Here is a 27,050-nt window from a genome sequence, read left to right as displayed (position 1 = left end):
AACTAGAAAGGCCAGTGCTTTAATGGATAAAACCAAGAACTGACTAAACTAGAAGTTCAGGAAGGGAAAAGCCTACAGTGCCAACTCTGTTCTAGCAGAGAGACGGGCATAATTTTGATTACTGAGTGCTAGGTAACAGGAAAGAACCCCAAGCCTTTGGTGACATCCAAAGGCAGCTGGAATAATGGAGACTTTCTAAGGATGTTCTTTAAAAGAACATGTTAAAATAGGGATGAAGAAAGAGTACAGAAAAGGCATAACTTGTTTTTTTTCTGTTTATTAAAGGAAGTAAAATACAGCCCCCCCCCGCCTTATTGGAGGCAGACAGATTAGCAACACTGATATATTTAGTCAGTATATTAATAAAACTGTTCTCAAATTCAGTTCACAAGGGAGACATAGTTCCAACACATTGCACAGATATAGTGGCATGGAAAATCTCACTCTCCGTAGTGGCCTGAGTGAGGCAGTCTCATTAACATCTGTCTGCCAAATGAATCAACAACAGATTCAATAAGACCAGGAAGAACAAAAATAGATCTTTTGACCAAATATAAGACTCTTAATGAGCTCAGAGTGAATTTAATGGGAACCCCTCTTGTGCTGGATAGACAAGATCCCAGACATCCTTCTCCTGGGTCTCAGTAGTTAGCCAACAGACTTCTAGTTGCATCATTAGGTTCAAAATCAAATGGACTGTAATTGAAATAAAAGTCTTATTTTTGACTTGCTGATCTAAACAGGTCAAATGAGCCCAGGGGCATGACTTTCATCAGGGCCTCAATGCAGTCTATAATTTTCCATGCATGTATAATTGCACCTGCAATTAATCATAGGCACAACTGATAGCATTTAGATATCTGACTATCTGTTCTGCAGATGCAAACAGATAGTACATTTAGAGGTGCCAAATGCACCTTCAATTCATGGTGGACACCACTCTTTATAAACACAAAATTGCATCTGTGGACTTAGATGCCACCGTTGAAAATCAGGCTCCAAGTTTTTTACTATTACTTCCATGTGTGTGCCTGCTGCTGTATTATAGTCACTTCTTTTTTTAAAATAAGTTACTTATTGTAACTATGGTTCTGCGAGATGGGATGCAGACATATATTTCATTTAAGTGTGTGCGTGTCCAGTGCACCGGAGCCAGAGAATTTTGCCTCACAGAACCCATAGCGGGCAGAGTTTGTGCCTCATGGCCATAGCCCCTCCCCTGGCTATATGAGGCAGCACCGCTCCCCATCCCCAAGTCCTTCATACCAAATGCGGAGACTAGACTCCGATGCAGAGCGGACAGAGGGTGGTTCGTGAAATACACATTTGCATTACATCTCAAAGAACCACAGTTACAGTAAGTAACTGTATCTTCTTCTTTGAGTAGATGCAGCTGTGTATTCCACTTAGATGACTCCCAAGCAGCACCCATAGGGGTGAGGCTTGGAGTCTACTTAAACAAGGACTGCAGGACCGCCTTCCCAAAGTTTGCATCTGCTCTGAATGCCACGATAATGGCATAATGATCCACAAACGTATGTATGGACGACCAAGTGGCAGCCCTGTAAATGTCCAATATCGAGAAACCACTTAATACCATTGACGTGACTTGCACGCTTGTAGAATGAGATCGCATTAACGGAAGAGGTGTAGTTGAAGCTATTTTGTATGCCTCATTGATACAGGAAGTTTTCCACTTAGAGATCAAGTGAATCCAATTTCCCCATAAGAATTAATGTAAATGAGGGGGTTAGGTTCCAGGGAAATTTTTTTCACCAGACAAAAGACTATATATATATACACACACACACACACACACACACACACACACACACACACACACACACACACACACACACACACATACACAATATAAGTTTTACACAAACAATTTAATACTGGTATACAGCGATGATGATTGTGAAGCTTGGTTGAGGTGGAGGAATTAGAGGGTGGGATATTTCCCAGGGAATGCCTCACTGCTAAATGAACTAGCAATTGACTGAGCCCTCAAGGGTTAACTCTCACAACACTCTACAAGGCAGCAGGAAAGGAGGGAGGGCAGACAGAGACACACACCCTGTGTGTGAGAGAAAAAATGCGCATTTCCCCTTTAAGTAGCTGCCCCAGGCTTAAATATACTGCCTTGTTAATTAAATCAGCTTGCTGAGACCTCCTGAGACCACAGCTACTGCCTAGATGTTCCCTCGTCGTGTGCCCCCCCCGCGCTATGGAAGATGGGGTAATCGGGGTGCAGGAGTAGGGGGGAGGGGGAGACACCCTGACATTAGCCCTCCTCTTCCCCCCCTCCCCCGTACAGCAAGCAGGAGTCTCTGGGAGCAGCTCCAAGGCAGAGGGCAGGAGCAGCACATGGCAGGGGGAGGGACAGAGCTGAACTGCAGGCAGCTGCTGCACAGGGAACTTAGGGGAGTGGGGAGATGATAGGGGGAGCTGATGGGCAGGGCCGGCTCCAGGGTTTTTGCCGCCCCAAGCAGCCAAAAAAAAAAAAAAAAGCCGCAATCGCGATCTGTGGCGGCAATTCGGTGGAAGGTCCTTCGCTCAGAGTGGGAGTGAAAGACTGTCTGCTGAATTGCCGCCGAATAGCTGGACGTGCCGCACCTCTCTGGAGTGGCCGCCCCAACCACCTGCTTGCCAGGCTGGTGCCTGGAGCCAGCCCTGCTGATGGCGGGGGCTGCTGGTCCACCTTGGTTCCAAGCCCTCACCAGCTAGATGCAATGTGTTGCTCTTCCTGCAAGTAGTGGACAAAATAGGCGGCTGCCAAAGATGTTAGAAGGGAGCATTTCACAACTTTAAACGAGCATGTTCCCTAATTGATCAGCAACTCGAAACAACGTTAACTGGGATGACTTTAAGTGAGGAGTTACTGTATATTCTCCTGAACTGTCCACGGCTGCAAGGAGTCCAGGATGAATGGAGGGAGGTGGACCAAACTATCCATGGAGTGAAGAGTTGGATGGTAAGCTGTCCTGAGCCCAGTGGAAGAGGACAAAGAAACAACCTGGCATACTGAACCACACGTGTGCATGCAAACATGTGGCCCAAGAGCCTCAGGCACACCTGAACTGTTGTGGAAGATAGAGACAGCAGACTGAGACAAAGGCAACGAACTGTCTGAAAACGGTTGGTAAAAACTTGTTGAGTCTGTTAGGGCCCCAGTGAACTTGATTTTCTGAGTTGGGACAAATGTTGACTTCTCAGTGTTTAGGATAAGACCCAGATGGTCGATTAAGCACAGTGTAATGTGTACGCGAGAAAGAACTTCGCTGGTCCCACTCCTTAGTAGCCAGTCTTCTAGATATAGGAAGACATAGATTCCCTTCTTTCTGAGGTACACCATTACCACAACCATACATTTGGTAAACACATGGAGGGCTGAAGGCAGACAGAAAGGAAGGACCGTGAACTGAAAATGGTGGTCTGCTATCACAAACCAGAGAAATCTGCTGTGGCTCGGTAGAATTGCCACAGGAAAACAAGTGCCCTGAAGGTCCAGAGCATCAAACCAGTCATTCTGAATCAACATAGGGAGGATAGTTGACAGGGTGACCATTCAGAACCTCATGTATCTGATGTATTTGTTGAGGCTGCCGAGGTCAAGAATAAGTCTTAACCACTCCTTTGGATTTGGGAACCACGAAGTACTAGGAATAAAAGCCTTGACCCTGATGCTTCGAAGGAAACTCCCACACTACTCCTAAAGCCAGTAAAGACTGAACCAGTTTGAGCAGCAGTATCTCCTGAGAGGGGTCTCTGAAGAGGAACAGGGATGGAGGGTGAGGAGGAGGAATGGAGAGGAACTGGATAGCATATCCCGATCTGATGATGTTGTTGGTAATCGAGTCCCAAACACTGTGAAAGCAAGCTAGCCTATCCTCAAACCGAGGGGCTGGGCTAATGGACAAACAAGTCAAAAACGGCTCTTGGTGGATGTCAGGGGAGGATGTGTTGATTGGTCAAAGCCAGGACCCAAATGTCTCTGCCTCTGGGAACTATGCCCCTTTCAAGCATGGTCCTGCTGTCTGGACAGAGGGAAAGACTGCCCTAAGTGGTGTTGCAGGCAGCACTGTTGCTGCTGCTGTTCTTCACCACCGTAATGGTGCCTTTGCACTGCTGGTGTATACACCACCAAGGAATGTAGGGTAGCCCTGGAATCCTTGAAGGAGTGCAGAGTTTTGTCCGTTTTGTCCGAAAAGAGCACACAACCATCAAAGGCCAAGTCATCTATAGCCTGCTGCACATCGGGGCCAATGCAAACAGGTTGCCCTTCTTCTGGTCACTGCCACGTGAGGCAAACACTCTGGCTGAAGTGTCTGCGACATCTAACGCAGACTGTAGTGACATCTTGGCCATGAAGCAGCCTTCAGTGATGAAGGCCCCAAATTCCTCCATTTACTGATCAGCTAGCTGGTCTGTAAATTTAGACATAGCTGTCCCATTCACAAAGTCATATTTGGGCAGCAATGCCTGCTGGTTTGCAATCTGTGTTTCCAGGGAAGAGGGGGTATAGATCTTTCTACCCATTAAGTCCATCCTCTTAGAGTCCTTGTTGTTAGGAGTGGACTTAAATCTGTCCTGCTGAGCTTTGTTGTTCACTGCGGTTACAATCAGGGAATTAGGGGCTAGGTGGGAGTAAAAGCCCTCAAAACCCTGCACCGGTACAAAGCAGTGTTTCTCTAAATACTTTGCAGTAGGCAGTACCAAAGCTGGCATGCTTCAAAGAACTTATGCAGGCTCCAGGATCACATCATTAATGGAAAGGGCCACTCTCCCTGGGGCTGATGGCTGCAGAATGTTCAGCAACTTATGGGTATTCTCCTGAAGAAACTCTGCCTGAATGCCCGGGGAAGCAGCCACACACCACAAAATGTTCTGGTTGGCCTTGAAGTTCTCAGGCACTGAAGGGGAGGAAGAGCCAGGCACCGCTGAATCATCCAGGGATGATAAAGAGGCAGTTAACTGTGCCAAGGCTGGATCCCGCTCCTGAACTTGTGGACTTGAATGGGACAACTCCAGAGGCTCCGCAAGGGGAAGATTACGTGGGACCTGAACATGCAGTGGGTCAACAGCTCCAACCACTGACGTGCCTGGGGATCTTCCCTTGGAATGGTGAAGAGCAGTGCAACCTCTGTGACTGAGGAGCAACCCCACAGATTCCATGGAAGCTATTGGGCATAAGGGTAGGGCATTAGTGGCCAGTAAGTTCCAAGCCAAGGGCCCTTGTCCTGACTGAGAGATGAGTGCCGATCTCGGTACCCAGGCTGCTCCATGAACAGCCCTCGATGTGGGTCAGGTGATGGAGAGCAGGAGCAGGATCCCGACCTGGATGCTGAGGCATCTCGGGTGTCCGGGGATAAGGGTGAAGGCAGCACGGAGGGCAGGAGCAATGAGTCCAACTAATCTGTTGCTCAGAACAAGGGAGGAACTGGTGCGGATGGTGGAAACAGCACTGAGATCACCTCCACTGTCTCTGGTGCTGGGTGTGCTGTCGGTACTGAAGTCAGAGGTAGTGCCAATGCAGCTGACAGTGCCGAGGGGGAGGGTGGAAAGTGTCGCCACAGTAACATTGGCAGTGCAAAGTGCAGCAGTGCTGAGCAGTCTCACAGCGCCAAGGAGGTTCCTTGGGCCGAGCCCATCACTGGCCTCACTTCTGTAGTCTAGGCATGGAAATATTGGGATATGGTGCCAATGGACCCAAAGGTTCAGCAGCCTGTCCAGACAGCAGGGTTGTAAACAGCATAGTCCTGGTGAAGTCCTAGACCCATGGAGAACTCAGGATGGAAAGGCAGAGGAGGTCCACTGCCACCTGATATGACACCAATGAGGAAACAGCTGGTGCTGGCATCACCCTCATTAGTACTGGACTCAACGGATGCTCCAGGGCCAGAACCGGAGTCGACAGTATGAGGTCTCTCAGTTCCCTATGCATACCAGGGAGAAGTTGGAAGGACTTGCTCCATCCCACATGCCTGCAGTAATGCTAAGCCATACTGTTCCTGAAGGAGGAATAAGAGTCTCCATGAGACTTAATTGGTCTTATGAGTCCTTTTCCTTGGTGCAATTGAGGGAAAACAGCTTCTCCACCTCTTCAGAAATGCACCGACTCCAGAGCATGAAATAGTAACACACTCTGAACCCAAGGGCGACCTGCGATCTGATGTAGGCCTCAGTGTCAAAGCAGGATGCATGACCTGTTTGAGAAGGTGCTGCTTTACATAAAGGTCCTTAGCCACCTAAATCCATATTGTGAATGATTAACAAATCAAACACCACTCTTTGGTATGGGTCTCACCTAAGCAAAGCAAATGGGGGGATCATTGTTGGGGATCACTCCCCCAGATGATAGACAGTGTTTGAACCCTGATGAAGGCATCACCACAGAAAACTTAATTAAATCTAACTAACACTAATGGTACTAACTAATTACATACAACAAGAGCAAGTCATTAAAAGGATAGAGGAATTGTGAGGTTAAGAACCATATAGAACTCTGGCTCCAGCCACAGGCAGTAGGAAGGAACTGAGGAGGGGTCGGGGCAGTGCCATCTCATATAGTCAGGGGAGGGGCTATGACCACGAGGCACAAATGCCACCCCTACAGGTACTGCTAGGCAACGTTCTCCAGCTCCAGTGCACTGGGTGTGTGCACACCTAAGTGGAATACATGGCTGCATCTACTCAAAGAGAAATAACGGATGTCAAAAACATGCTCTTTCCTTGCTCAGGAAGATAATGAAGTGGCCTCTTACAGTAAAAGCTGTGTTATCCCGCACTTTACCAACCAGAAAGCTCTATAAACCAGCATTTCTGATCTTCATTGAAAGTCTGGTTCATAGTCTGGCTGGCATGGGGCCAGCAGGATCCCTACCTGGCTTTGCATGGCTCCCCAGAAGTGGCAACATGTCCTGGCTGTTCCTAGGCGGAGGAACGGCCACGAGGGATTCGGAGTGCGGGAGGAGGTGAGGGGCTGGGGTGCAGGAGGGGGCTTGGGGCAGGGGTTTGGGGCACAGGAGGGGTTTTGGGGTGCTGGATCTGGGCAGCACTCACCTCGGGTAGCTCCCCACAAGTGGTGACATGTCCCAGCTGCTCTTAGGCAGAGGCATGACTAGGCAGCTCTGCACGCTGCCTGTGCCCTGAGCACTGGCTCTGCAGCTCCCATTGGCTGGGAACCATGGCCAGTGGGAGCTGCAGGGGTGGTGCCTGCGGGTAGAGCCAGCGCACAGAGCCGCCTAGCCATGCCTCTGCCTAGGAGCAGCTGGGACATGTCACCACTTGCAGGGAGCCACCCGAGGTGAGCTCCACCCAGATCCAGCACTCTGCACCTCCTCCTCTGCCCCAACCCCCAGCCCTGACCCCCCCACCCAAACTCCCTCCCAGAACCCGTGTTCTGCGCCCCAACCCCCCGCCCCGCACCCCCCCACATACCCAAATTCTCTCCCTCTTAGTTAACCATAATTTTTCACTTACCAGCACCTCCCATTCCCCCAGCATGCCGGATAAAAAGGTTTTACTGAATTATGACCTTAAATGTGTCCAATAACCATTGTCCATGGATGCACCCAAGCATCTCATGCACCCAACCCTCTCACTTCAGTGGAAATTACACGATAGGGCAGGAAGGCCAAAACATTTATGGGCAGGAATCCAGACTTCAAATCAACAGAAAGCCAGTGAACCTAAACGGTAACTTATAGTCAAAAGCACACTAGCTGCATCCACAGGAGGTATGTGGTGGTGGAGAATTGAGAGAAACGACAAAATCCCACTCTCATGGATGAAGGGCCAGTCAGCCATCTATTCAATTTATCCCATAGATGAATGAGTAATACAGACATACTATTATCCATTTTCCCAGTGTCCTGAAGCTTGGCCTCTAACCTAGTGTCCCGCACACAACCAGAAATGCTGTTCACTACAAAAAACAAACTCTGCAGGATGCTTTAGTACTCAAAGCTGCTTCTTCGTTCCATTTGCTCTCCGTATAGGAGAGTATCCACATTATAATGAATTAAGACACAAGGGAGTAAATTTCAATGTGTTGCACAGGGATTTAGCCACATGATTCCCATTGATGTTAATGGGAAAAGAGTGTCTAAATCCCCGTGTAATAGGTTGAAATTTTATCCTAAGGAGCCTAGCCATGGAGGAGCTCATCAACACCTCTTGTTAAAAATACAGTGAACACATCGATCCTGCCCTACTTGATCTGTCTTCACTGGTGCCCGGTCCAGTTGGTCTCTTAAAAAGGGCCCCCTGAAATTAATTCTATTTCAGTATTTAAAACCATTTGCCTATAAATTGCTTGACTATTGAGTAATGTACCTGATACACAGGCTAAGGGATGACAGAAGCTAACCTTGTGCTAGTCATGTCACTTTCATGGGCTGATATTCCAATGGAACACAGAAATAAAGGGAGGATTGAATGGGTTCAGACCCAGCAACAAATGGCTCAGTTTCTAGTGATAAGGACATCCTGCTATAAAATACATCATGAGGAGCTTCTAACCACAGCCAATATCAATAGGTTGTAAGGAATTCAAGAAAGATACTAAGTCCCTTAGCTTTATTCCTGCCTTAAGGAGGATGGAGATAAACATCAGATTAAAGTAAGGAAATCTCTTCTGTTTTCCAATTATATAGATATAGTCACCTGCAAGACAGCACATTTCTAAGGTCCAAAATCTACCACCAGATCTTTTCTACGGATCTCAGATAAGACATTTAACTAGAGTATATGGGTCTGATTTCTTCTCACTTATATTAATGTTACTTTTGAGTTACATCAGTGTAAATTAGAAAAGAACCAGGCCTTTTTCCTATCTGAATTGTGTGGTGATGTGCCAATGAATCAATGAATCCTCCGATTTTCCAAATAATGTTTTTTGTTATAGTCATATCATGGATCCCCTCCGCCCCCCCCCCCCGCATCTCCCAAAAGGGGGGTGGGGGAAGATAGGGGAAGTGGTTTGGCCAAAAATAACTGTTTTAACATAGCACACCATTAAATTGGATTTTACTGTCCTAGTACTGCCTTAAATGAAGTCTGGTTCAAGCAGAATAATTGAAAAACAGCAGCCTCCTTATAAATGCACAGCTAGCAAAAAAGGTTGATGTATACTTGTATTTTTGCACATATATTTGCTAATGTTAAAGTCTCAATGCAAATGTTAGAATTCAAGAATATTATGTGGATTTGAGAAATACCTTGAAGATTTTGATTATGGTAAATATAAACAGCTTTTGTGTGTTTCATGAAAGTTAAAGGGAAGGACATAAATTTTGCTCCAGCCATTGCATTACAATATCAAAAGATAAGCCACACTTCTCAGAATGTATCCACTCTGAAATACTGTAGATGTGAAAATTAATCTGGCATCATCTTTCGAAACTGCAGGCTTCTGGGATGAGCAAATGGGTACAGTTTTCTTGTAACTGTTTTTGAACACCATGTGTTGAGAGAAAACAACAGAACGGAAATTGCTCATCCAAAATGCTAACTTGTGGCATGGCACAGCCAAAAAGCAGGTGTGTGGCATGCCGTTCACTTCATTGACATGCCTACCACATGTTACTCAGTTCTGTCACCCCCATCATTTTCTTTTGGAATTTATCCTCTTGCAGACGGTAAGATGTGGTTTGACAGAGAGTCTAGCACAGATATGACATGACCTTTTCGTGAGCAGACATTTTGGGAAAACATTCACTGGGATAATCCATCACAGAATAATCCTTTGGATTATCTGTTGTGACCCTAGTCTTCCAGCACAAACATAAATGTACTTCAGATAATGTTATTCCCATTAGCATAATATTTTGTATATATTGTCAGGATAGAGAATACAATCTTGCTAATTCACACTAATGACCGAGAGAGTGACCCATCACAAGTGAGCAAATTTTGGAAATTAGCAAAAACGTGAACAGACAATACCAAATAAAAATAAATATCAAGGATAATGCATCAGAGAACATACTTTGTTCATTTATTTTGACAACTGCTTAGTTTTAATTTATGAAAATACTTTACAATATATCAGTAAATGTGCTATAGTAAACTTTGTAAAAATAATGAAGTCTTCATATTCTGCGTGTGGCTGTCTAGCCGTGCATTTCTATTGCAGTAATCATGATGGTGATTGGGAACCAATAATGCAACAGCTCACTATATGGCACTTGGCTAATTTGTTTATGGGAGAAAATGGGGGAGAGAAAACAGCATTATTGGTTGGTTCTCCTTCCTCACAGTTCTCTTTGCAGTTGGATAACCCAGCGTGCACTGACTCATAGGCAGCTAGTTTCACTCTGTGTGCATGTCCTCTGAGCAATCTATCCCACTGCTGAAACATTATAAAATAGCTGCCCAGATTTTCCCAGAATGCACTTTGCAGAATGTGGCTAAGCAGCATAGTAGATGTGAACACACAAACAAGTTTGACGTGTATTGGGGAAAAAGTTGCTGTGTAATTACAACTCAACTGGATCAGATGGAAGTGTCATGACCAGGTCACCAAAGCACACCTATACTTGTAGTGTGAATGGGTCCTATAGGTCAAATTTTCAAAGGGTCCTCAAACTTACATGTAAAATTGCAGGTGTCTTCTCCCAACTGCGATTTAGATAACTAACTTATTTGAAATGAAGTAGCTTGTGTGCACTGAGCACAGTTTAATCTGCTCAAAAAACCTTGCATTTGCAAAATCACACTGAGGGAGGTATGGGAATTATAGAAGTTACTTTTGGAACTATAACCCTACATTGTATAAAACATTAATCCATCCAGCCGTGGGGAATTTTCTTGATTTTAAAGATGCAAGCGAAAATGTTGCCTTTTCTAAGGAGGAAATGCAAAATGCTTTTTGGGAGTGGTACTCTTCTAAGAACTGTGTTATCGTCTACAACATCTAATAAAAGAAGAGGATATCTCATCAATATAGTTTGAGAGTTGATTAAACCAGTGCTGTGTGGAGTGTTAATCTCGGGGATTATCTCTCACTCTCTGCCTTTGTGAAGCACCAAGCTAGCAGTTCACCAGTGTTGTTATTCCATTTGTTCAGTCTGGCTCTGAAATGTTACAGATATTGTTCCACAACTCTTTCATTCGAGAGTGCATGGAATTCTTGATAAACTTTTGTAGAGGAGTCAAAGCTGTTTGGATCCCCACTCAGAGAATGTAATTTTTTCCTAACTTTTCCCTTGATGCAAAAGTATTTCCATTCGGGAATAAAGTTCCTTTTCCCAGATAGAGAGGCAGTGCAATGTCCACCTGCAATGGGAATATTTTAAAGCTTCAAAAAATGTAGACAAAGCAAAGCAGAATGAAATGTTCCTATTAAATGATAAATGGGCATGGAAGAAGTTTAGAAAATCCAGATAAGGCAGGAGAAAGTTATCAGGAGGTATGAAATGTGTTAGCTTCGAGTCAAGTGATTTCTCAATGGTTGATTTAGTGGACAGATTGAACAGCACTGGTCAATTGGCTGTACTGTGTGGTTTTGCAGAATTTAAGTTTTCCTTTAAAAAACAACAAAAAAGGTTCTACCCCTTCAAGTGGCTAAAAGAACCTGCCATGTGTGAGCAGATGCAGGGCTGTCTATCTGAGGCTGCAGAAAAAGAGCTTAAAGCAACAGTTTTAAGAAAGGTGTTACTGCTCCATTCAACTCAATTGGGTGTTAACTCTGATACCTAAAGATGAAAGTGGTTGTGTTAATTTATTCTCTTCACCCATTAAATGGAAATTGAAGGGGGAAAAAAGCTGGGGACAGGGTGTTGAGAGTGAGATGGACTGAATCAATGATGCAATCCCTTGCAAGGGAGGGACTTATATAAAACTTGCATGAGATGGGAGTTAGATGTGTATTGCATGCTGATGGCACATTTATTTACCGCAATATAGGCCTGATCATGCAGTTCCCTATTCAAGTGAAACTTTCATTGTCTGGACTGGAGTTAAAAAGACTATAGGTTTGGGCCCAATGTTTGCATAAGGATTAACTCAGTAAAATGCAATGCTGCAGTGGCTACCATTAACATATTTATTACACAGTTATTGTGTAGTTTACCTAGGGTGACCAGACGTCCCGATATTATCGGGACTGTCCCGATATTTACTTGTTTGTCCCCCATCCCGACGCGAATTGTCCCGATATTTTGCGCTCTGGCGCACAGGCAGAGGGGGCTCATGCCCCCCCCGCCCCAACTCTGCCCCCTCCCTCCCCAAATCCCTGCCCTGGCCTCGCCTCTTCCCCAAGCACCCCGCATTCCTCCTCCCAGGCTTGCGCTAATCAGCTGTATGGCGCTGCAAGTGCTGGAGGAGGGGGGAGAAGCAGGATGCAGCAGCCAGCTCAGGGGAGGTGGAGGTGGAGGTGGAGCGGAGGTGGAGCGGAGGTGAGCTGGTGTGGGGGAGGCGGGGCGTGGAGCTGCTGGTGGCTGCTCAGCCCCCACCAATTTTTCCTATGCTCCAGTGCCTCTTTCTTTCTTTTTTTTTCCCCCTCTGCTGCCAGCTCTTGGGGTTTTTTTGGTGTCTGCCAGCACCCCCCCCCCGCATCTGCATCCCAATATTTCACATCTCTCATCTGGTCACCCTAAGTTTACCACTTAGTTGTCTTGAACTGTCACACAGTATTTCCAGGTGAATAAGGGACAGCCCCTGCCTCTCTGCTATTTGTCAATGCGGACAACACTGATGGAATTGAAAGGCTTACAGTTTCCCATCGCCAAAAATGTAAGTAACTCAAACAATCTCATGCAGTTTCAAAACATAGGATGGAAATGGGAGAACCAGGTCATCGCTCTGCAGAAATGCAGTTGCTCCACTGGCAGCTTTCCCCTCCTCCTCAGGATGGAATGTATTATCATAGCTCAGAACTACGACTTCATTCTTGGTGGTTGCATTTGTGTACAAATTTCTCTTTGCTAGCTACTTAGGCTGGGTGGGAGGGGTATCACCCTGGAGGATCATGCTGTTAGAGGACAAGAGACAGCTCAAAACATTGTTTTTTTAACCCCAGTCTCATTATCATTCTGCAGTGGTACATACGTAATGCAGATAAGCAGTGAAAAGAGGAGATGAAATGTCCATGATGAAATATAGAGGCATTAAAGTAAGGGAAAGCTGCCTCTCTTACTATGGGTTTGAAGTTAGCAGACCTGCAAAAAATTATACAGTGGAAAAATGAAAATGTTTTCAACAAAAGGAGACTTGATCCTTTCTTCAGATTGCTCACAGATTGCACAGCACAGGAGAACACAGGTCCATGAGAACAAGCGAGTTATAAACTGTGTGGCTTTGAGAGCTACACACTGGCTGTTGTTCTGCCAGTGCACTGCAACATCTTTCTATTAAGCAATATACCCAAGGGACCATGTTGATACCCTCTGTTCTGTTACAGCACCTGGAACTGTCAATGTAGTCACTACTAACCAGTCCATCCCTAAACATAATCCAAAGGGGAGGGCAGGGACTTCTCCGTTAAAGGCCTGAATCTGGAAGGCTGTTTTCTCTTATGGTTGCCAAATCACATGTGTGGCATCCTTCAGGGCAGGGCTTAAGCTTCTTTTGTTCCCTTCTGCTGTTAAACGGGGTGGGGGGGGGGGGGGGCAGCAGCAGTAATGTGTGTTTAGGAGAAGTGCTGCAGAATATTGTTGGGAGCTTTCGAGGATCTCTTTTGGTTGTGTCACCTTCTTCAGGATACATCATGTTTTTATTTATTGTAACAAACCAGTAAGTCACAAACCAACCACAGGTTTATTGCACTTGTGCTTAAGTGGGACAGAACCAGATACTCCTCTAAAAGCAAAAGACCTTAGCTTGTGAGCTAAAAGAGACTTAATTGTTTGTAGAACAGAGCCTATGACACAGTTTACTAGCTGAAGGCAATGATTAATACATTGGCTAGTTCATTAAATTATTCTTTGTTAAAAAGCCCAAAGACCTTTGTGCAGGAGTTCCTTTAAATTATTATCTTTTTAAATATAAAACATTATAACACTCACAAGCAAAGGGATGAGAGCACAATGACTCTCTAAGCCATCCATCATTCTGATGATGCCATACTAAGTAAGCTCTGACTTCACGTCTTACACATCTGAAGGACTTCAGCAGCCCTTTACAAGGAAAGACAAAAATCAGGAGCTGCAATAAAGTCACTACTGTTTAGATCTAAACTCTCCTGCAACAATTTTCCTGGCCTGTCACATCACAAGAGAGAGTATCAATAAACTTTGCAGAGTGAGATGTGCAGTCCCCGTCATTGCATATGTAATATCCTGTCAAAACATTGACTTGCTGACATCCTATCAGGTACGGAGTCTGCTGTTGTCACTCAGTCATGTATAGCATGCTGTCTGGGGATGAAACAAGGTGGAAACAAGAATAAATCCAGAGTGCTGCACCAGGATGCTTACTGCAATGTGCTGGTTTGCTCTTTTAAATCAGACACAACAAATATCCCAACTCAGGAGGAGCAGGGCTTCAACAGAACTATTCACATGTTTAGGTTTAGGCGCATGCTTAAGTATCTTGCTGAATTGGAGCCTTGATGCCCTGGTCATGTCACTCCCCTTCCATGAGTCTCTGGCACTGGCTTCCAGTCTCCTTTTGCATCAGATTCATACACCTCATCCTCAGTTTCAAAGCTCCTCACAGCTCTGGCACTGTCTACATCTTGTCTCTCTTCCCCTACTAATGCCCTCCTTGAAGCCTGCCCTTGTCCCAACTCACTGTGTCTCCTTCTCCACCAAATGATTTTGCACCTTTTTTCATGCCATGACATGCCCTGAATCTATACCTTTCGTCTCCTATTGGTGTACTTTGTTCCTTCAAACTATTAATATATTAACATATTCAAAGCAAGGAAAATATATAAATACATATCTTTAAGTAAGCTAATTCACAGAAGAATCTCTCATGATCTTTTATTATTGTAGCCCTCATCCTTCTCTTCCTCCTCAAATTTGGTTATTACTCAGGCTAGGTCTACACTACCCGCCTGAATCGGCGGGTAGAAATCGACCTCTCGGGGATCGATTTATCGCGTCCCATCAGGACGCGACAATCGATCCCCGAATCGACGCTCTTACTCCACCAGCGGAGGTGGGAGTAAGCGCCGTCGACAGGAAGCTGCAGAGGTCGATTTTGCCGCCGTCCTCACAGCGGGGTAAGTCGGCTGTGATACGTCGAATTCAGCTACGCTATTCACATAGCTGAATTTGTGTATCTTAAATCGACTCCCCCCTGTAGTGTAGATGTAGCCTCACTGTGTTATGGTACCATTTAGTCTAACGTACGACTAGTTCCTGAGGGATGCTGAGTGCCTACCACTCCTATGGAAGTCAATGCAAGCTGCAGGTGCTCATCACCTCTCTGGACTTGGTACTTAGACTGTAAGTCCCTGATTCCAATGGGAGTTAGGCACCTAAATACCTTTGAGGATCTGGGCCTAAGTTCCTTGGGGCATGGAGCTCTTGTTTTTATGTCATCTGTTAAGTGTCATGCACATCAATAACTTTCCAGAAATAATAAATAATATGAAAAACAGTGGACAAAATCAACATATTGCTCCATCAAGTCAACAGTCTATTCTCTTATGGTATGCCTACACTGCAATTAGGCCCCGACAACTGGCCCACCTCGAAAGGTCCTAGAGCACAGGCTCCCGCCCAAAATTCGCTGTCTACCCCACAATTAAATAGCATGAGTCTGAGTCAGCAGGCATGGGCCAGCCATGGATGCCTGATTGCAGTGTAGACATATCCTCAGGGTCTCACCTTGCTGAGTTTGGAATTCATGACAAGTCTCCCATTGACTTCAATAGTGTAGGAACATGGCCTTATGGAAGACTCCAGCCATGACTGATTGCGCATTGCCTTCTAAGACCATAACTAGTGGTGAAAAAAAGACATGCAGGACGGGATAAAGTCCTACTTCCCTCTCCCCACATAACTCACCTGGAATGAGGGCTTGCAAACTGCCTGCATATGACAACTGGGAGCTCTGATCTAGGTCTAAGTTAGCCTTAATTGCAGAGACAAAGGTTTAAAGAAAACATATGAATGAATAGAGAGTTAAAACTACTAGAGAACGCTCCCTGGGATTATCTGTACTATCAAGACAGGAAAACTTTGCAGATGCTACTGTCTCTCTAGAGGAATAAATGCTTGCATTTTAATATTCTCAGCAGCTGGTTCCTGTTGAATGCCATCAGGATGATTCAGCCACCCACCAGGAACACCAGTAGCAGCAAGTGCGCGCACACACAGAAATCTGCAAAACTTTCTGCTCTCAGTGCCAGGGCCATTATTCAGGCAGTCTGATCTTCATTAACGATTCATCATTACCTTCAGCAGCAAGTTTAGCCTCATGCCAAGGTGGTGAAATAGAAGAACTAGTCCACAGTCTCACAAAGATCCCCATAATCATCCCATCTGCCTTGTGTCTATAGTGCATCCTACAATCCACATTCTCAGCAATTTACTCCGTGGTTATTTCATTCACCTTCAGCTTGGCCACAGACATCACATCCCTCCTATCAGCTTGTTTCATCAGACCAGTGGTTTGCGCTGTCTGGTATCATTCCCCCGCTTCAGTGGTCAACACCTACTACTTCAATTTAAGGTGACAATCCCCAATAATGTACATAGCCAATTACTCAGTTCTACACAGTCTTCCTGAGCCTACTGATGATCACTAGTATAAGGGTGGCTATCTCTTCCAATTTTCTTAACCTCAGTGGCTTTCCATCTGCGTCTGTGGAGCATTTGCAGGTGGTTTATGGAGCTGCTTCAGTAAGCAATGATGAAGCATCCGCCACTGCTGAAGGAGTGATGCTTCCTGATAGCTGTAGATCATGCAGGGATTCTGGGGGTGGGTGGGTTAATCCCTGGAAAACTCAAAAACAAACACACCTTTCTGCCCCCTCTGTGGCAGATTTGCATCTCTCTTTCATCGGGTGTTTCTTTGGTGTAAATTCAGCTATGATCAACTCTGCAGATACTCCTAGTGGAGAGGGCAGAAATCACACAGAGGGCAGAAACAAGCCCCACGCTGGCCTGGTGAGAGTAGAGTAGTGGGGGCTACATGTAGCAGGGAAAGCTTAATTTGGTCCAACAGCCAGGGAATGGAAATAAATAGCCCCGATACAAAACAGGGAGAGGTAATAAAGCAAAACAAAGTATGTTCATTTTAATGTTACCTCTTTAATGGCATTCCTTTCCTGGGGACTGCACCTTGATGAGGTGGCAGACTTGTGTGTTCCATGACCCTATGAGCTATGGGGGTGGGAGGTTTAGCTTCTGGTAGGGCCACCCAAGCGGGACAGGTCAAAGGCTAGGGAGCAGACAAAAAGCAGTCTACTGCTCCTCTTGGTTGGGGTAAAAGCCTAACAACAAGCCCTCATAAAAATATTAAGTTATAGAAACACAACAAGGTAGCCACTTTGGCAAACAGCATGACAGACAGAAATGGCAGAGCGTTGTTCATGCCCTGAGCAATGTCCGGCAGTGCGGAAGGACTCAGATTCAGATTCAGAATGCTATTGTCTTTTCATGCAGCTCCACACTACAGCTGCGGCAAGAAAAGGTGAGGAGTTAGGAGGGGAGGTGTCCACGACAGGTTCTCTATCTTAGAATACATTAAAAACAACGAGCAAATGATCTACCTAGTGTATTGCAAATACTATTGCTATTCATATAGGATGAAATTTTCAAAGGGGCCATTTAAATGGAAATTAGGCGCTAATTCCTTTAAGCCTTTTTGAAAATGACAGCTCTATATGCCTGCTGCTGTCCTGGATCTTGCTAAAGTGTTTGCTTCAGAAATATCCTGTGGCAGCAAGTTCCACAGATTGATTATACACTGTATAGAAAAATCATTGCTTACATCTATTTAAAAATGACTGCATTTATTGTCACCATGACTGAGAATCATGGTTTCATTGTTTCTCTTCAACATTTGGACCTAAACTACACCTTCAATACAATAATTACCATTAATTCAGTACCAAACTATCAACCCAGCTGCACTGTTCTTGTTGCTAGAATTATAACCAATGAACTTTGATGTCACCTGGCTAGAAGCGTCAGCTTGCCTTTTGTTTTTGAGAAACAGGTTTACTCTCTCCCTAGACTTGTCTGGTAAACACATTTCAGCCATAACGTCAGCTTATGTTCATAACTTTACATATAATGTTGCTACACACATTTCACCATATTATTGATCAATGAGTTAGTTTTCAAATGATACCTCACAAGTCATATTTTGTACAAAGATTACTACAATAGTGTGTAGGGTGTGAATATAGGGTGCATTCGGTAACCGGGAGGCATCATGCACTTTATGATTACATCAAGGAACTGGGAGTCAGGGTGCCTGGGTTCAGCACTTGACTCTGTCACTGACTCAGTGTGTGACCCTTGGCAACTTCTCTGTGCCTCTGTTTCTGTATTTGGGAATCCCAGTGGGGTTAATGATCCCAACTGTGGTAAAGTTGTTTGAGATCCTTATACAAAAGAGATTATATAAGTATAAAGCATTAATATGGTCATTAGCCTGAGAATTTGGTCAGCCTGTTGATGGGATCACGTGGTAAAGATTTTACCTTGACCCACGTGTACTTTGTTAAGTTTTAGGCTTGGTCTACACTACACATTTCAGTTGATGTAAGGCAGCTTACGTCTACCTAATTATGTCAGTGTACACAGTACAGCCTTGCTCCTGCTAATTTAAGTGCCCTACTACGCTGACATACCACCTCCACGAGAGGCGCTGGGCTTAAGTAAGTGTAGTTAGGGTGATGCAGTATCTGTGTAGACACTGTGTTACTTATATCAACTATTAGTGCTGGAGTTGACAAGAAAATTGACAAGAAAGCCGGGCAGCTAGAGCCCAGCTGCCCCCTGTTTCCCTGGAGAGCTGGGCGGCTGGACCCCACTCCCAACTGGGAGCCGTGAGAGAAGCCTGGGTGGCGGGACCCCGCTCCTGGCTGGGAGCCAGGGTGAGAAGCCTGGGTGGCTGGACCCCACTCCTCAGGGATGAGAAGCCCTGGTGGCTTGACCCCACTCCCAGTGGGGAACAGGGAGGCAAGAAGCCCCGGGCAGCTTCCCCCAGACCCAGTGGGGAATGGGGAGCTGACGGGGACAGCCTGCCAGGAGCCTGTGGTGCGGCCTGGCTCCAGGTAGCTGCCAGTGGAGCTGAGAGACCGGGTTCTCATCTCCCCACATTGCCCCTCTTAGGTCGATGAAAGCGCTCCAGGTGAGGATGCGCACCACTGACCCAAGGAGGGTAGTGTGGACATGCACACGGCAGTAATTACTAATATAGGTCGACATACATTTTTAGTGTGGACATACCCTTAATTACTAGTAAGTGTTTTATATTTATTTCTCTTGTAACCATGACTTATATTTCTACTCACTTAAAATCTCTCTCTTTGTAGTTAAATAAACTTGTTTTATTCTCTAATCAAAACGAATCCAATGTTGTGTTTAAACTGAATTGTTTGATTTAGTTGGGGATGGTCCTTCTTTGAGCAGGGTGTTGGACTAGATGACCTCCTGGGGTCTCTATCATTCTACGATTCTATGTTTAATAACTCCAATTATAGTAGCAAACGGTTGTTCATTGATCCCTTACAGCGGCAATGGACCTATAATATCTAAACTGTCCAGGAGAGGGCTGGACAGTGCAGAACACACATTTTGGGGGAAAATCCAGGACTGGGAGTGTGTTGGGGCCACTCTGCAAGAGATTACCAAGGCTGCTGGAAGCCAGAGTGTGGCTGGTATGTTGCTGCTGGGTCACAGTTGCTGGACCCCAGGGCTGCAGCTATCCATAGATGCTCAGAGTGTGACCTGCATGCTGTTTGGCTGTTTGTGAGCAGCGCAGGTGGGAGCTACAGCAACAAAGCATTGTGAGGTACCCAAGGTTGCAGGGCAGGTGGTGACACAACCTGTCACTGGTCCGGATTGCATCCCAGAATGAGATACTCCCCTTCACCATGGTATTCAGCAGCACAGGAAGTGATGCTATCACATTCCTTTCACGCTTCACAATGAATGACCCTCACAAGCAGTGTCATTTTCCTAATCCACACTCTTAACCCAAACCAACCTTACAGCAACAAGGTTAAAGTGACCACTGCTACCAACTCTTCTTGACGTCAAGCTTACTCTGTCAGGTGCACTATATGTTAGTTATTCATGGTAAGTGACCATTCATAAGGACTGGTCAAAATTAATGCTTGACTTTATTTATAAAAATGATTTTTCCCAAACAATAATTTTTAATGGAAATTTTCATTTAATCAAAATTAAAAAGCAACTAATTTTCACATAAAACATTAACAGAAACAACATAAAACCAAAACCTGACACAAATATTTGTTTTTTTTAGTTAAACCAAAAAATGTGCAGTGTTTTTTTTTTTCTTGCCAAGAAAAGGAAACATTTCTCCTAATATTTAGATCATTTTCATTTCTTTCAAAAAAAATTGAGGCAAATATTGACCATTCACCCTCCCCGCACCAGCTCTTCCAGTTAGCTCTCTCACTGGACAGTATGTGGAAACATTGGAGCAGTACTTTATGCAGGTAAAAGTTGGGTTTCAGCACTGGGAATGGATTACATTGTTCTCTCCTTGTTAGTTTAGGCCCCAAATATATTGATCATTCCTTTTTTTAAATTGCCTTAAGCAGAATGTAAATCCTCACCATGCCAGTGACAGGCAGTAATGGTTTTAGGAATGATTTTCATGTTTTTATCAGTTATACTTTTTGCTCTTTCTGAGCCTTTTTTGGCTCACACAAATTCGCTGGGATAGCATTGTTTGAAAAGTGTCGGAGTACAACACTCAGTGATCCATCAATCAACAAGAAAACCCAGATATGAGTTTCTAGCGAGGAATAAGTATCGTGGAGTTTTCTTCCATGGACTTCATTCAAATCAGAGACAAGTCAGCCATACAAAGACAGTTTGAAAGGTTGCTTTTTACCCCTTTAAGTGTACTACAAAAGCACGTATCTTCTTAAAAGTCAGACTGATTGGTCCAGATTAGCAGTGTCAGTGTTTAGCCTATAGTACAGTGGTAGGCAACCTGAGGCCTGTCAGGGTAATCCGCTGGTGGGACGCCAGACAGCATATCCCTGCGGCCCGTGCCACTTCCTGCAACTCCCATTGGTCGGGAATGGCGAACTGCGGCCACTGGGAGCTGTGGGCAGCTGTGCAAATGTAAACACACTGTCTGGTGACTCTCCAGTGGATTACCCTGACGGGCCGCGTGTGGCCCGCGGGCCGCAGGTTGCCCACCACCTCTATAGTAGCTGCTTAGAAATTATTATTTGGTCTCAACCTCTTTATTTTCCTGGTCTGGTTAGGACTCAGGCCTGTGATTTCAAGAGGAAATCTAAGTCCTTCTAAAAAAACGCTATTTTTTTCTGAATAGAAGCCAACCCTAGTTCTACCATGGCCAAATGATCTTATCAAAATTTAAGAAGAGAAGAGTGGTAATACATTACTTTCAATGTGTGGAATTTATTACCTTCACACACACTACTCTTATAACATTACTGACAGGCGTTATCAAACTTATTTTACAAGTTAATAAAAATACAAGATAGACATGCCTGGGAATCAGAGGCAAAGATCTAAGTATTCCAATTTCTCTATACTTAACTGCATGAGAATCAAAGATTAATAACACTTTGCCCTTCTACAGCAGCTTGCATCGAATGATCTCAAAGCATTGTACAAGCCTTGCTGAAGTAAGCGTCATAACCCCGTCAGGTAGAAAACTATTAGTCCCATTTTATACTTAAATAAACTCAGACAAAGAGGTGAAATGACTTGCACAAGGTTGCACACTGAGTCTGTAGCAGTTGGGAACGGAGCCAGATCAAATCCTTTAGCCTAACCACCAGAACATGCTCTCTAGAGGAAAGCCAATATACCATTTCAGTACTACAGCAAGGTATTCACGCCAGAACAAACTTGAAAATCAAAATAACATTTACACATAGACAGATTTACTTGGAGAGCTCACTTCTTTGGTCTCTTTGCTCTTAATGAAGATAGCTGTGTATTAAGAAATGCTTTCTCCCTTCTAAGCCAGCTTCACTTTTGTTAGATCCTGAAGGCCAGTACTTTAATCCTGAGCAGTGATGGGCCCAAGTCACAAAGCTGAGATCCAAAATTTTCCCAAATTGGCATTTGTGTTTAGGCCATGGGTTGAAAAATGTACGAGTCCCCTACTAATCTGAGCACTAAAGACACCATTTTCAAAAGCGTCTAAGTGACTTAGGAGCCTAAAGGCTGTCCTTTTAAGGTGTATATATACACACCTTTAAAAATATGGCCCTAAGTCCCTATTAGCCAGGCTGAAATATACATGTAAAGCCACATTCCCTTCATTTTAAAACAATACTTTGCCATTTATTGTGCACTCTACCAAATTATAAGATTGTTAATCATCTTGCTATATTTTTAACATAAGTTACTCTGTCTCTCATGCTTTTGTGTTATACCTTCTGACCACTACTGGCTCATTTCACTCCCCCCCCCCCCCCAGCTTTTTTTTTGCCTGTAATAGCTCATGATGTATCTCTTTTCACATTGTTTTCTCTATTTCTTTCCGATGCTTCTCTCTCCCTGCAACCCCTTATATCCCTTTCCCTTCCCTTCTCTCCAGTGGGACTTCCACTTTTTTAACGAATTTTCTCTTTTCCACCTTGCCAACCTAGGGAAAAAAAATCTCTTTCAAAGTATGCTGCTTCTCTTTTCTATCCCATCAATCACCTTCCCCTTCTACACTCTCCTCCCCACCCACAACCTAACTCTACCTACACACTCACCCCCAACCCTTCAACTGCACATCTGGCTTCAAAAGTTCAGCAGACATCTAACAGCCAGAAGACCAAGCTAAAGACTATGAATACCTACATGGGGAACCACTTTCTGACAGCAGAGGGCTCTTTAATCCAGTAGACAAAAGCATAACAAGATTCAGTGTTTGGAAGCTGAAAGTAGACACATTCAGACTAGAAAAAAAGGAGTAAATATTTAACAGGGAGCATAACTAACCATTGGAACATATGATCTAGGGGTGTGGTGAAGCCTCCATTACTTGAAGTTTATACATCAAGATGTATTAGATGTCTTTCTAAGAGATATGCTGTAGCTCAGCCAGAAGATATGGGTCTGAAGCAGGAATCACTGGGTGATGTTCTATGGCCTGTGTCTGCAGATCAGGTTAGACTGTCATTATGCTCCCTTCTAGCCTTAATATCTCTGAATATATTTCAACCAATGCCCCAGGGAGAAGCCAAGACACTGCCCAACTTGCTATCTCTCTGGATTCTGTTTGGTAGTCTTATCTTTTGAAGCCTCCAGCTAGTAAGTGTTTGATAAATAAAAATCACCCAGCTCCCTTTGACTATTAGGAGAATTTTCCTACTTCTTGGCTATCCTCTCCCACCCCAGAGCCTGTTAGCTGCTGAAAGAGTGGCAGTGATGGGCATCTCCATTAATATACTCCCCATCACAACCTCCACTTTTGGATGGTCCTCCCTTGTGCACAATTCCAATGCCACTCAGAGCTTTTCCCAAAGAGCCTCAGATTGAAACTGACCTGATTCTTGTCAGCTTCACAAAGGTTCCCACCTGCAGCTACAAAAACTGTCAAGACCGATCAGTTTTTACCCCTCTGCAGCTTGGAAAAGCTTTCAGCAGCAACACACCTGTAAGACTGCGGACTTATGAAATCAACAGGACCTTGATTTAAACTGAATTTCCATTTGGAAGATTATCTTCATAACCATAAGGGGTAGATTTTGTTTAAAACATAAAAGTGTAAGAACTCAAGATTTGACAATCACCCAGCTGTGTTTTCTACTGGCCCGAGCTGAATGAATTTTTCAAGCCCTGCTTAGACCCATTCCAAATTTTGGATTTATGGCATTGCTGTAACTTACTACAACATTTATACAGTGCTTTGAGCTTACAAAGTATTAATACTATTGCCAAGATCTCAACATCATGACTCCATTGCAGTGATTGGCAACCTTAGGCCCACCAGGGTAAGCCCCCTGGCAGGCTGGGCCGGTCTGTTTACCTGCCGCGTCCACAGGTTCGGCCGATCACGGCTCCCACTGGCCGTGGTTCACCATCCCAGGCCAATGGGGGCTACGGGAAGTGGCGTGGGCTGAGCGATGTGCTGGCCCTGGCTTCTTGCAGCCCCCATTGGCCTGGAACGGCGAACCGCGGCCAGTGGGAACCGCGATCGGCCAAACCTGTGGATGTGGCAGGTAAACAAACTGGCCTTGCCCACCAAGGGGCTTACCCTGGCGTGCCGCGTGCTGAAGGTTGCCGATCCCTGCTCCATTGCATGGTTAAATAAAGACAGAGCTGTGAGTGTGCAAATCACTATTTAAAACACAAATAGCTTTGGTAACTATAAGCAAATGTGGCAATATAATAGATGACAGTTCATGTGAAAGAGAAACTATATGTTAACAACAACTTACATTTGGAGAGGCAGCGTAGCCTAGTGGTTAGAGCATGGGCCTGTGATCCAGGATTCCCAAGTTATCTTCCCGGCTCTGCCAATGATTTCCTGTGTGAATTTAGACAAGTCACTCAAAACTTGCTGTGCCTCAGTTTCCTCATCTGTAAAATGGAGATAATACTTACAATCGTCATCTGGGTGTTGTGGAACTTAAATCATTAATGTTTATAAAGCATTTTGTCATCTTTAATTCAATTATGCTATAGAAGTGCAGTGTGTTAATGCTAATATTATTGCTTACATTTCATCCGGATTGGATTCCCAAATATTTTGTTTTATTCATCATTGAAATGCAGCAATCTCCGGATGGGAGATAACATAAGAACAGTCATACTGGGTCAGACCAATGGTTCACCTAGTTGCCAATGCCAGGTGGTCCAGAGGGAATGAACAGAACAGGTAATCATCAAGTGATCCATCCCCTGTCGTCTATTCCCAGCTTCTGGCAAACAGGGGCTAGGGACACTTCAGAGCATGGTTTTGCATCTAGTGCATCCTGGCTAATAGCCATTGATGGACTATCCTCCATGAACTTATCTAGTTCTTTTATGAACCCTGTTATAGTCTTGGCCTTCATAACATCATCTGGCAAAGAGTTCCACAGATTGACTGTGCGCTGTGTAAAGAAGTACTTCCTTTTGTTTGTTTTAAACCTGCTGCCTATTAATTTCATTTGGTGACCCCTAGTTCTTGTGTTATGAGAAGGAGTAAATAATATTTCCTTATTTACGTTCTCCACACCAGTCATGTTTTTATAAACCTCTACCATATCCCCCCTGGCAGCTGTTTAACAATACCCAGCAATGCTTTTCCAGGAGTTCACGTCAGGAAGTGCCAATTGAAACTTCAGGGGGAATTTAAGGAGGCAGAATGCAATGACCACAATTGGTATTTAGTCAGGACACAAATGCCAACCACCTGCCTCAACGAGGGCGGAACCTGATGGGGCCGGTGGAGAAGGTGGGGAGTCCTAATAGTGAGGGAGGGGACACTCTCTGAGGGACACCAGGTAGCTCCTCTCCTCCGAGACTCTCTGACACCCTTTGGCCAGATGAGGGGGAAGGGTGCTGCAATGGAGTTGAAAGAGACTACACATTGTCCCTACTCCAGGTTGAATCCTAGGAGCTGGGGAATGCTGGCCAATTAGTACCAGAGATTCCTGGGGGTGGGAGGAATTACCTGGTCTCCCTCAGCAAATGTCCCCTCCCTTGCTGCTGGGACTGTCCCCCCTTCACTGCCAGCCCCATCAATTTCCTGCACCCACTGAGGCTTTTGAGACAGGACACAAATGGCCTAAATCTCTATTTGACATTCCATCCAAAAGACAGCACTTCCAGCACCACAGATCACCCCCCACCATCATGGTGGAGCATTAGTTCAATACTGATCAGACACAACAGTGTCCCCTACTCAAGTCACTGACTCCACTTTCTGCAGTGCACCTGTATGTCATGAAGGTCCTCCAGCCCAAATACAGGCCAAGCCTGATCCTGGCTGAAAGGAACAAAATACAAGGTAGTATGGCTGCAAAATGCAGGCTTACGTTTCACATTATATGTTATATTTTCTCTTTATGAATATCTCCTTCAGAAAAAGACAGATAAATAGACTGGACCTTCGACTGTGTTAGCATGGAGAGGCCATGTGATCAGTGAGCGCCCATTTCAACCATGCCTTCAGGACACAGATCTCCCACTAACTTTAGTGGGAATTCCATGCATAGAGCGGTTGCAAGATTGGACCCTGAGGGGAAAAGTTATTAGTTACAGAGGGAAAAATTCCATGTACTGTACACCCTTGTGGCCCTGCAGCACACAGGCAGGAACAGTACGTAAAATGCAGAGCAGCCTGCTGGCTCATTTCATTAGTGGGGAAGCCTGCAGCTGATCGGCTCTGTTTTCCTCTCTCCAGCTGTACAGTGTTGTTGTGGCACTGGGAATTTGCTGTGGCTTCTGAAGATTATGGGGATATGCTTCAGCAAGCCCAAAAAAAAAAAAAGTGACAAACAAAATTAAAAAAAAAAAAGTAAAGAAAAAGACAAGAACAGCTGATCTCCTCACTGGAGAAGACTCTGGCACCTTCCTACATACGCACACACAATTTTCTTTGGTATTTTCTGGTTTTCTGGCCAGAAAAATCATCACACAACTTTTTTATGGGGGAGGGAATAAAAATTGTTTCTCATACTAGTTCTTCAAGCTTTATGGGATATGTAGTTGAGATTAACAGGTGAAAGAGTTTAATGATCCATGCTATTCAAGAGAATACACACAAAATATTCTAGGTAACTAATTTCTTCACTGCTTTCCAGACAGTCAAAACTGTAAAGGCCATCTGACATAAAATACGTTTTTGGAAAATGCTATGAGAAATCTTACCCAACGGATCCAGTTCCACTCCCATTGACTCCAGTGGGAACAGGATCAGGAACACACTTTGATTTATTATCTTAAATGCAATGCCATGATTGCAAACTTAAC

General features: G+C 44.7%; 1 protein-coding gene across 10 annotated transcripts in view; it reads right to left on the bottom strand.

Annotated features, from left to right (window-relative positions):
• ZBTB20 (zinc finger and BTB domain containing 20) overlaps positions 1-27,050 on the bottom strand; it is a 625,639-nt gene that overhangs the window by 90,560 nt on the left and 508,029 nt on the right. For 8 of the 10 annotated variants that reach the window (XR_008446640.1, XR_008446641.1, XM_054043665.1 and 5 more), the window contains one exon: positions 24,530-24,671. Coding sequence is in view for 1 of the 10 variants with exons in the window: in XM_054043732.1 (XP_053899707.1) it covers positions 24,530-24,531 (2 nt within the window). In the remaining 9 variants the exon portion in view is untranslated. The remainder of the gene's footprint in view (positions 1-24,529; positions 24,672-27,050) is intronic. The other 2 variants (XM_054043692.1, XM_054043702.1) reach the window with 1 other exon arrangement.

This window comes from Malaclemys terrapin, chromosome 1 (genome assembly GCF_027887155.1).
Source record: "Malaclemys terrapin pileata isolate rMalTer1 chromosome 1, rMalTer1.hap1, whole genome shotgun sequence".
NCBI lineage: Eukaryota > Metazoa > Chordata > Testudines > Emydidae > Malaclemys > Malaclemys terrapin.
This window is presented reverse-complemented; position numbering and strand designations above follow the sequence as displayed.